Genomic DNA, 12,264 nt, shown 5'->3' with positions numbered 1-12,264 from the left:
TGGACAACATCGTCTGATAAAGAGCACATTTATATAGAGGTTTAAGCCAGAATGATTTGACATTTAAATACGACTTCCCTACGACTTTAAAGCTGCTCTCCTCAGGAGCAGCGATCTGTCCGAAGGCGCCCGGTCTGCATAAAAAGATTTCTTTGAACATGGTAATAATCTAACTGCTGTTTACTGCCTGTCCAAAGAAAAAAAAAAAAAATGAATAAAGAAAAAGAAAAAGAAAGAAAGAAGGTTTGCAGTCGCAGCCGATTCAGCATCATGTCTGCTAGGAAGATGGCTGGTACTGGCCGTGAACGCAGGGAGGAACCATCACACTCACCTTCTCGCTAACCCTATGATGATGATCTGTGAACCCCCTTTTATACCAAATCGCTGCCAATACGCCAATATACAGTAGCTGTAAGTCAGAAACACGTTCAGCTGTCATCTGAAACACGTCAAATACGTTGATATACGTTGAAGAGAAGTTCTTAATAAGTTACGCATAAGTTACTCTTACTGTAGGTTTTGGATAAGCTAGACACCACAACTTATGAGTAACGTATGCCAATGATCAGATAACTTACATGTAACTTATGGCCCAAGTATGAGCATACGCTGGCATATGTCGGGAAATTTTTCGACCTAATTGCGGTATGTCGATGTGTGCTATCGTGCTTTAGCATGCTCATAACTTATACAAAACGTAGCCATAACTTATCCAACATATGCCAGCATTTTTGCAAAATTTTTCGTACGTCAGTCATACGCTGGTCTAAATCGTCAAGGACTTACAGGGCCTTTAATTGATAAATCTAACTCTTCCCAAATCCAGTTGGGAGAACATGCAAATATCCACAGAGGCAAAAATAATGTGATTTTACTTTGGAAAGAAGGTGTTGCAGCTGAAACCACTGCAGCCATCTTTGTTTTGTTTCCGCGTCCTACTTCTAGTTGATGTCATACACAGCTTTTCATTGGAAGCCCTCTGTTGGCTCCTGTTAAGATGTATTTTTGGGAGTTTGGGAACTCAAATCTCGCTACAATTCATCTTGCTTATAAGGTAAATAAAAAACAGCAAAAAGAAAAGCAGAACAAATAACTGTGACTTCCATTTCATTGTCTGAGTATAAAGAGCCATTCGCTGCATTTCTTTTTATACCTGCCTGCGTTGTTAACAAAATTTAGTTTTTTCTATTGATGTTTTAAATTGACTGTCTTTATTTCAGTTCAGTGTTTGACTTATAAAGATGTCTTCTTTATGTCTTTGTTTGGCTAACTAAGGACTTTATAATAAAAGCTGAACCTACTGAAATGAAGAGATGAAATTTGGGCACGAGTTTTAAAAGTCTGGGAATTATTTTAAAGGAGAAAGAGTCGTATTATTAGCAGTAAAAAATAAAACACACCACAAATCTAAAATATAATAATATAATAAAAACAGAGCAATGCAATGTTTCCTAGTTTTCTCCTCTGGCAGTCAGGGTAAAGTTAATCTCGGAGGCTGAAAACCAACAAGAAAAGAAAAAGAATGTTAAAAAGAGGAGGAGAAAGAGAGGCTGTTTTTGTTTTCTGATATTTTTGTCCTTTTTTCCTCCTGCTGCTTATTGGTTAGAGCGGGGGAGGAAGAGGAGCGAGGGACAAACATAAACAAAGAGACAAACATCAAAACTGTCGACCTCAAGGGAGCAGCAGCACTCGCTAACGAGCTGCGACAGCTAGAGAAGAAGACGGAGGAAACGAACCGAGGAGGAACGGAGAAGAAAACAAGGAAAGGGAGCGAGGATGCAGAGGAGGAGAAGAAAGGGGAGAAAGAAAAAAAACAAACAAACACAAGATTCAGGAGAGCGGATGTTTTTTCAGCTAATTCAAAGCACCGAGATAGTTCAGTTATATGCACACACATTTAATATAAAACATGCAAATTCAACGATTAAAGGGAGAAAACAGCTAATGCATCATGCTGTTATTGACCAGAAGGATTCCAGTCATACATCACTCTCCCATATTTAAAGCTGGACACCCACTAAAACTATCCTCCTAGGCCAAATAAGTCAGCTGTGTTACAATACAGCAGAAATTTAGAGGATTTATTGCCATCAGATATTTGGGTTTTACTTCTGCCTCCTACAGCAACACATCATACATACAGGGGACATTTTATTGCAATCATAAGTTATGCTGTTTAAGCATAAGTCACTTTCTTTCACAACAATTGTCTGTGTTTAGATTTCTTTACTGAGTCAAGAGCTCTGACATTTCCCCAGCTGCAGAGGAGTTTATTTTCAGCAGAGAACCAGTAAAGGCCTGTAATGGGAGAGGGGAGGGAAAGGCTTCATAAAACTGGGCTACTACAGTATAGCTGTTTGGTGTTACTCCTGCAGGAAAAGATTAGCCTCGTGAGACCATCCTGATCTCGCGAGCTTTCAAGGTTTCACTCGCAGATCAGTCTGCTACTCTCCGTTAAAGAAAATTTGGAGCCGTTCACCAAACGAACGTCCAATCAGCTTTGGCCTTCGAGGCGGGTTGAGGTGTGACGCAACGAGAAGCGCGACAGTTCAGTCTAGGCTTGTCCCGATCCGATCCACGTATCGGATCGGGACGCCGATATTGGCAAAAAAATGCGTATCGGCAAAGCATGCAAAATGCCGATCCAGTTTTTTTTTTAAAATCCGGTCCGTATTTTCCAGTTTCGTCGATTGAAACGATCCATTCCACTATTTTGCGCCAGTGTTTCCCTGTTTTGCATTTTTATTAAAACTTACAGTAATACTTGCACCTTTAACTGTTTACGGTTTTACTGCTCACTGTGCAATTTCAGATTGCTATTCATAATTTTGTCCAGTTTGTGTTTATCTCTTAATAAACAGGAAAGTTTGTTGTTACCAAGCATTGTGTTTTATTCAATCTCACCTAATTCAGCTGGCTAGATGTTATCAAGAGTACTAAAACCCTTTTCAACATGAGTCTTACAACTAAGGCTAAATACTTTAACTTAAACTTAAATACATGCTTGGATAGGCTGGTATCGGCCAGTATCGGTATCGGATCGGAAGTCCAAAAACTATATCGGTATCGGATCGGAAGTGCAAAAACCTGGATCGGGACATCTCTAGTTCAGTCTAAAGAACATGGCGGCTTCAGCCGATGAAACTAGCGTTAGCGTGGCTATCGAGCAAGTTTTATCGGATTTACAGAGTATCTCTTCACTGAAAGAAGAGCAAAACACTGCTCTGGAGGCTTTTCTCAGAGGAAAAGATGTTTTTGCTCTTCTCCCGACTGGTTTCTGTTGGGATCTGGAAGCTTGTCTAACTTTCTCCGCCAGAGGGCGCCTGATATCTTCCTCCTGGGGGCATGAGCTGACTTCTACACACCTGTTTCCCATCTGCTGATCATGAGGCCTACCTAAGGAGGAGGAGGCTGACACTTCCCTGCCAGAGTGTTTGCCAGTAATGGTACCAGCAAAACCTGAGCCAGCTTATCTGTTATCTGATTTTTTGTGAACAAGTCTGACCCTGTGTTCTTCTGCCTCTCAGATCCTGACTTATCTGGATATCTGCCTAAACCTGGAGAAAGCAATCGCTTCCCGGAACCTGCCTGTCTGTCCTCCGCCTCAGCCTCTGCCTCTGCCCTCAGCCTGCCGACCAGCCTCTGGACCCACAAGGTCCCCCCCCTGCAGATCAGAATAACCTCTGAGCAGGTATTAATCCATGTCATCGTTAAACTGCAAGTTTCCTGGATCCACTCTAACAGATCTGTCCTCCTCTAGAGCTTCCCTTCCGTGACCAGTCTGCTGAGCCAAGATCCAGTTCACATTTCTCTGTAACTTTGTAAATAAACCATTTAACTTTTTCCCTGTCTGAAGAGTGTTTCTGCATGTGGATTAGACGCTTAGGCCCCAACATGACAGTTTCGGCAAGAGTTTGATCTATCAATTGGCTCCTCTTCGTCGTCGCTCTGTTAGTACGTCATATGCTTTGTTGATCTGATTGGTTTATTTGGCCCGTCTATCAACAACATAGGCCAATCAGCTAACCAGTATTTTCGCCCATTCCAAAATTACTTCAACGGAAGGTTTCCAGATGGATATGCGGAGCAAATCCATCTGTCGGAGTCAGGTTAGGAAAAGATCAGTGGGACCAGGGATCCTTTCTATGGGTTGAAAGGTTCAAGGAACAAAACACATCTACAGCTTTCCTTCTGGTCAAGGCTCAAGCTGAAGACCAGAAATTTAAAGGTAACTCCTTTAAATAACCCTAAAATGTGTTAATACAAAAATAAAGTTAGTTAAAATCAAACGAAAGAAGAAAATAAATAAATGAAAACATTTAAGGTAAGAGCTACAAGTACAAGTCCTCCTGCCCACTTGTTTATTTATTTATTCATTTATTTTTATCTTTACTTTTAAAAAGCTTCCTAAACTACAGCGTGTAAAATGTTAATAAAAACTTTGCTGAAAGAATAAATACGTTTACATCCTCTCTGTCATCTCATTCATCCAAACCTGATCAGTCCTGGAAGTGCGATCGCTGCCCTACTACTGCTAGCGCATTGTTTTGTCTTCTGATTTGTGAATAATTGTCATAATTTTTGGTTTTATGTTTGCATTCAATTGTACCTGTATGCTGCTTGCTGCTTTGAATATCATGCTGCTGTCATTTCATTTTTTTTGCACATCTCTGGTGTTGCTGCTATTTTTCTCATATCCATTACTGTAAAAATATTAACAGCTGTTATTGATATTCATTCTCCAGATACAGAGTATTATATTGCAAAACACTGTACAGTACAAAACGCTGTTATTTTTTATACACTTTTCTACGGTCCACATTGTGGGACCACTTCTACTATAAGCTTGGCTGCTGTAAACACCACAATTTCCACATTGTGGGACAATAAAGGGATTTTCTATTCTATTCTATTCTGTTTTATTGTATTCTATGCTGATAGCTCTGATGACGTCAGACAAGCAGTTTACCAGAAAGAATGTAAACGCATCCGCATCATCATAGTCGTTATTCATTTTTATAGTATAGCATGCTTTAAGGACAGAAATAAGTACTTTTGGTACCATGATTACATTACTCAATGCTGACCTGGAGGGATTCCTGGTGGCACAGACGTGTCATGGTTTTGTTTAAGTTTTATCTCTGAGTTTTGATCTGCCTTATTTCCATTTTGTGTTCTCATTATTTTTGATTCTATATGAGTTCTTAGATATTTCTTGTTTTCCCTCTTGTGTCAGTCTCCTTTTCCCAGGCTCCCTTCTTGCCTCCTTTGTTCACACCTGCTCCCAATCTGCTAATCAGTCTGGTCTTTGTTTCTTTCTCCCACATATTCTCCTCCTATAACTCATTCTTTGCTGGTTTGTCATCATTTCTTTGCCCCCGTGTTGTGAGTATTCCTGGTTTTCAGTATTATTAGATTTTGTGGATTTGTGATTTTGGATTTTTGCTTCTGTTCCCCTTTTTGTTATTAAAATCTGCAAGTAACCACCGTCAGCTTTTGTGTCTACATTGACAAGATGTAAATGAGCTGATGGTACAAATCCTGCAACCGGCTCATATCAGGCAGTTTAATTCAATTCAGTTTATTTATATAGCGCCAAATTCACAACACATGTCATCTCAAAGTTTCTCAGTTTAGCAAAATACTAAACCTGCCTTTTTAGAAGGAAAGAGCAAATCTCTGTGTCACATCTAAGTCTTTTTGCTTTCTGTACTTGCAAAAAAAGCTAAAATGTTTGACTAAGTCAACCCTTGTTTCTTTATTTTTTTGGCTTAAATAAAAAAAAGGTAACACAGAGACAAAGTTTTGTAACAGTTACTAAGATAAGGTAACCTCAGAGCTCCACCACATTTGACTTCAACTTTCTAATCTATTGGTGCAGAATCCTTTCATACTGAAGTTGGCATCTTAACCAGAAGTAAATACTCTAACTAATTCTAACTCTATTCTGCAGCAATCAAGATGTACTGTTTAATAAAAAATTCATGAAAAATTTGTTGTTTTAAAGAAAATGCTTTAGTCATGACGTGGAGCAGAAAAGACTAGAAAAGCAAAAATGAAAAAAAAAAAAAATGGTAGAAAACAAAGCAGAAAGCAGTGAGGTTAATAACTTCGCGGTCAGAGAGACAGAAAAAAAACCCAGAGCCAGATCCTGACTGACCTTCATCCTCATCGTTGGCGGTGACGGTGATGAGGACGAAGCCCACCTCTTTGTCTTCCTCCACACTGACTTCGTACACCGGCAGGGCGAACGCCGGGGCGTTGTCGTTGACATCGGTGACAAAGATCCTGACATAAGCGGTGTCTGAAGGAAGACACAACAGAGTGTCACATCAGATCACCTCTGAATGATGCCGCATCTATCAGAAAAATGTCTACAATTCCCACAAAACGATGAGGAAATCTTATTTAGGACGACTCAGTCTTAAATAAGGCTTCTCTAAAATCACAGTTTTTCACATGAAAACATTAAAGGTTAGTATCCCCTGTGCTGTGAGGAGTGTTAACGTAATCAAACTACACCGATCTGTAGAGAAACTTAAAAATTTAAACTTGAAATGAAAACTTTGAGTTTCTGAAAATAATTATTCGGCAATATTTTGACCCTAAAACATTTAGAAAATGTGTCTATCTGCAGTAACAGTCAGATTTTTACTTTTTCTGAAGTGAATTAATGGGAAAATAAAATCCTTCCAATGGCCCCTAAGCTATGCTTCTTGTTTTATAATAAGTGTGAGGAAGGTATGAAATCTGCAGCTGCAAACATGGAAAGCAAAATGCCTTCTGAAGAAAAGACATACTTTATCAAAACTGATGAAGTTTCAGCAGCTTGGCGTCAACAACAAACTAAACTGGAGTAAAGGGGAGTCTTTCAAACTGGAGAACGCTACTGCAACAAGTGCAAAACATGGTGGAGGCAGCATCATGCTTGGTTTTTTTGTACATTTTAATTTTTCAACTTCATCTTATTTATAACATGAGCAAAATACACCTGGTTTTTGACCGAAATTATCTTTTTAATATCCTAAAACTTTTAGAAATGTTATGAATTGCGATTTAAATGTGGGTCTATGCCTGAAAAACAACCTGTTAAAATTAGTTCTGCTGTCTCTTTATATGCAGCCAGAATCCTGCCAGAGGTTTATTGATTACATCAAGTGTCTCTTCAACTTGCTAAGGCACATAAAATAACTAATATAAGTGGGAATATATGTAAATACTTTAGATCATATTTCATTGATCTTTTAGGGATTCAAGAAAACTCATAAGAAATTTAAACTTTTCAACCATTTTCTTTTGTTTTAAAAACAAGTAAAGTGTATTTTTATTATTAGTGCACCCTGATCAAAAGAATTGTTCCAATAGATAATTAAAAGTCCCAAATTAATTAGACTTTGATGCCAATTAAGAAATAAAAGACACAGAAATAAAACTAAATTAAGAAATAGAAGTCCTTATTATATTTAAAATGGCTTTTCAAAATAAAAGTGTTACACAATTAGTGAATTAATTAGCAAATAAATATATTCATAAATAAATGAAATAAGTTCGTTTTGAAATAAAATTAATAAATTGCAAAAAATGATATATCTCTAAATAAAAAAACAACAAAACTGGCTAAATAATTGGCATTAGCAAAAATTTTTATTAGTTTTTATTAATTTTATTTTATTTTATTAGATCATTTTTTGTAATTAAAGGATACATTTCATTCAGTATTTATTTAGTTATTTACTAATGTCTCTCCATAGTGAAGAAAATTATGTGTGGAGCTCAGGATGGTTTTATGTCTGTGGATGGGTGGGGGGTGGTGGGGTACCTGTGTTCGGCTGGCCTTGCTGGCTCGGTCGGGCGGACTCTGAGCCATCCTGTGACTGCACCTCGATCAGGTAGGACGCTTTTTGTTCGCGATCAAAAGAAGCACGAGTTACTAGGACGCCGCTGACGGGGTCGATGCTAAAGTACTGAGAGTCTCCGCTCTCATCCTTCAGGATGGTGTAGTGGATCTGAGAAGAGGCATAGGAAAGATTAAGGAAATAAGAGCAATAAAGAGAGACATAAACATTGGATCGAAAGAATCATGTTACCATGCCATGCAGACCCGAATCGAGGTCAGTGGCCGACACCTGAGCGACCGACGTGCCAATATGTGCTCCTTCAGGAACCGTGGCCTCGTACGTGGATGAAAGGAAGAAAGGAACATTGTCGTTGACGTCTGAGAAAAGAAAAAAAATGAAAGAAGAGACATTTATTATCCCTAATTTTCCTTAATAAAATTATTTTTATTTTTGTCAGCGCTCCAACTCCTGTCTACAAAAGTTGATTAAGTTGGCTTTAAAACCAGACAACAAAGAGGGGGGGAAAAAAAACTTTTTGGTTTTCTGCAACAACTTAATCAAGCAAAGAAGATTAAATAGTTGGGATGAAGAACAGAGAAAAAAGGAAAACAGAGAGGACTTTGCTCTGCAGTCCATCAGAAAAGGAAGCTGGACCGTGTCTCTTCTTGCAAATGAAATTGAGTTATTAGCGAGGAATTATCCTCCTAACACCCTGAAGTGTCCACAAAGAAGCTTGTCAGCTCACTTTCAAGCTCCGCTAAGCCAATTAGAGCATCCAGAGTGGGTTTGTTCAAAGCCAATCAAAGTCAGGAAGTGTTTTCTCCTCTTTTCTTCCCTCCACCCACCCACGGATGCTGATTGAGAAATGAGTCACTTTTGAAATGAGGCAGCGTGGAGCTCGCACCGTCAGACATTGATGTTTTTTCCTCTTTTCTTTGTCTGCCAGAAACGTCCGGGGAACCTCATTACTCTCAGTCCTCGTTGTTTTCCAGGACTGTCTCTCATTATGCCCGAGCTGCTCCTACTGATGGTTTATGCTCGTCACAAATAAACGGTGACTTTTTACATGCAATGCAATGTATTATTTGGTCAAAACTGCTGTTAATAAGAAAGCTGGGGGTTCTGGATTTAAAACAGAAGATCCACCAAAAGAGGGACTTCTATCCACACCTATTTCTGTTAAATCAATCTTCTTGTGTTTCTCTAGGAAGTAAGATAACTCAATAAAAATGTGTGCTTTAACTGTTGTCAACTCATATATCCATGTGACATCAGATAATTCATCTGTGAGAATATAATCTACTATGTTAAAACTTTGCAACATGATAAGTAGAAATCACAAATTTTCAAGTAAAAATCAAACATTTATGAGTACGAATCTACCACCATAAAGCTGTTACACTCCTTACCAGTTGGTTGTGCTAATGCACTTAGAGTAGTTTGTCGACCGCTTTTAAACATGAGGAAGAAGACAAAAAAAGACCCATCGATCGAGGATTATTCTATTGTTGCACCAATACCAGTATTGGACGGGGCGCCGATACTGCACTAAAATGGTGGTATCTGTACCTAACCTGACTCCGCCAGATGGATTTGCTCCGCATATCCATCTGGAAACCTTCTGTTGAAGTAATTTTGGGAAGGGGCGAAAATACTGGTTAGCTGATTGGCCTATGTTGGTGATAGACGGGCCAAATAAACCAATCAGATCAACGGAGCATATGACGTACTAACAGAGCGACGACAAAAACACAACCACAAGCCAGGCTACTCTTGCCGAAACCAGTCGGGAGAAGAGCAAAAACATCTTTTCCTCTGAGAAAAGCCTCCAGAGCAGTGTTTTGCTCTTCTTTCAGTGAAGAAATACTCTGTAATTCCGATAAAACTTGCTCGATAGCCACGCTAACGCTAGTTTCATCGGCTGAAGCTGCCATGTTCTTTAGACTGAACGGTCGCGCTTCTCGTTGCGTCACACCTCAACCCGCCTCAAAGCCAACGCTGATTGGACGTTCGTTTGGTGAACGGCTCCAAATTTTCTTCAACGGAGAGTCTCCAGACTGATCTGCGAGTGAAACCTTGAAAGCTCGCGAGATCAGGATGGTCTCACGAGGCTAATCGGTACCGGGGCCAAAAAAATGGCATCAGTGCAACACTAGAGTATCCTGCGCCTATGTTAAAAAGATTTCGGCAAATACTCAACATTTGATCGATGGTTTTGTTTTCATCTTCTTTTTTACTCCTTTATTAAAGGAAGTTGGCAAACAACAACTTAAAGATTCATAATCGTAAACTTGTGAGCTTTACTTGCTTTGTTGTTGCAAAGTTCTATTAGCTTGAATCCACTTTGGATTTAGATTATTTTTCTCAAATGCCTGTTTAGGCAAAAGAGGGAAAATATCTCCTAAAAAAAGACTCACCTGTTACATTGACGTATACGGTGGTGAAGGAAGCCAGAGGCACGGCGGCAACGTTTTGCACACGCACTCTCAGCGTGAAGAAGCGCGTCATCTCGTAATCCAGGTTCTCGGCGACCAGGATCGATGCCGAGCCGTCCGCCCTGTTCGGTTTGATGTAGAACCGTACCGGCATGTTGGTCTCTGGCACCAGGCCTTCCTCCAGATTGTAGGTCACCCTCGGATCGCCGAGCGGAGACGTTGCCTTCACAGTCTGATCAGAAAAACACAGAGGACAGGATTTATCTTCTTTAGATTTTATCTATGAAGTATTTTAGGTGGGAGAGGAAGAAACTCACAAGGTATTTTTTGATAAAAATACTTCTATCTTAAGGTCATGAAGTTGTGCTTCTACGTCCTTCATAACTCATGTTGCGAGTTAGACCACAAAGTTCTGGTCTTTTGCAATAATAAAGTCAAATCTTTCTTTAAATCATCTTTTTAAAGCCGTTGTGATGTGAATAGAGGAGGAGGCCTTAACTTTGACTGGATTTATACAAAAGGGTGCAGAAAAAAAATCTAAAATCTCTTTATATAGTCACTGAATGGCTAAGCTCCTCTTCTGTCCATTCATCTGAAGCTTTGAGTTTATACTGAAGTCAAGAAATGAAGAGAACTTACATTTTTTAAAGTATGAAGCTCAACATAACTCAGAAAGAATATCAAGCCTCTGTTTCTGCTTCATAGTGATACAATGCAGTCACACAGCAGCTGGTGTCGTATTTACAGCCCTTCACAATAAAACAGACCCAAAGGCTTCCAGACGTATAACATTAAACTGAGAGAAATATTTTTCTAAAGTACACATCTAGGCGTTAAAGAATGCAGCACTTCAGGCCGTCTACAGATACAAAAATATGAAGTACTTCACTTGAATACCTAAAAAGGTGGGATTTCTTTTCTGAGTTGTACACTTTTGTCTTTACCTTGTCATCAACCGTCAGGTGAGCTTTTAGATTTGTATTATAGTAAAACCTTGAGTCTTATTGGAGGTATCTGCTGCTTTTGGTAGGTAAAACTGACCAAAGACTCATTTAACTTTAAAACTATGTAATTGTTAGTAGGTAATTATGCACATTTATGGGAAACTGTTTATTTTTCTATTAGCATGTTTGGGTTTGAGAGGGAACACTTAAGATTATCATTCTCTAGGTCCCATCGTCTCATCCAGCCTGTGGAATTATTGTATTTTGGATGGAATATGAGGTGAGGAATCCCTTTACAGCTCAGCTTCAGGAACAAACACACATGGAAAGGGAAACATTTAATAGGTAACTGTCCATTATAACAATTTACAGGCTGTAGGGGCCCCTGAAAAAGATGCCTCCTCTTATTTCTCCTGGTTTTCTGGAAACATTTTCCAGGGAGAAAACACAGAACACCCCTGAACTTAGATAAGGAGAAGTGGAAGGATGAATGGACGGACGGATGGAAGGATGGACGTATATATTGATGGAGAAATGGATGGATGGATGGATGGACGTATATATTGATGGATAAATGGATGGATGGATGGATGGATGGATGGATGGATGATTGATGGAAAAATGGATAGATATGGATGAATGGATGAAGGGATGGCTGATGAGATGAATAGATAGATGGATAGATGATGGATGGACAAATGGATAGAGAGGGAGGGATAAATGGATGTATGATGGATTAATGGAGAGAGGGATAAATGGATGGATGGATGGATTAATGGAGAGAGGGATAAATGGATGGATGGATGGATGGATGGATGGATGGATGGATGGATGGATGGATGGATGGATGGATGGATCAATGGATTAATGGATGTTGGATGGATGAATGATTGATGGAAAATGGATAGATATGGATGAATGGATAAAGGGATGGTTGATGGGATAGATGAATAGATAGATGGGTGGATGATGGATGGATAAATGGATGATGGATGGATGGATAAATGGATGATGGATGGATGGATAAATGGATGGAGAGGGAGGGAT

General features: G+C 39.3%; 1 protein-coding gene across 1 annotated transcript in view; it reads right to left on the bottom strand.

The window, feature by feature from the left end:
* LOC107081697 (neural-cadherin-like) overlaps positions 1–12,264 on the bottom strand; it is a 239,960-nt gene that overhangs the window by 65,043 nt on the left and 162,653 nt on the right. The window contains exons 13-16 of the mRNA XM_015369928.1: positions 10,256–10,505; positions 8,088–8,215; positions 7,820–8,006; positions 6,161–6,304 (exon numbers count right to left, since the gene is read on the bottom strand). Coding sequence (XP_015225414.1) covers positions 6,161–6,304; positions 7,820–8,006; positions 8,088–8,215; positions 10,256–10,505 — 709 coding nt within the window. The remainder of the gene's footprint in view (positions 1–6,160; positions 6,305–7,819; positions 8,007–8,087; positions 8,216–10,255; positions 10,506–12,264) is intronic.

This window comes from Cyprinodon variegatus, unplaced genomic scaffold, assembly GCF_000732505.1.
Source record: "Cyprinodon variegatus isolate N-32 unplaced genomic scaffold, C_variegatus-1.0 Scaffold0, whole genome shotgun sequence".
In the NCBI taxonomy this organism is placed as follows: Eukaryota; Metazoa; Chordata; class Actinopteri; order Cyprinodontiformes; family Cyprinodontidae; genus Cyprinodon; species Cyprinodon variegatus.
The sequence above is the reverse complement of the archived record's forward strand: the minus strand, read 5'-3'. Positions and strand labels throughout refer to the sequence as shown.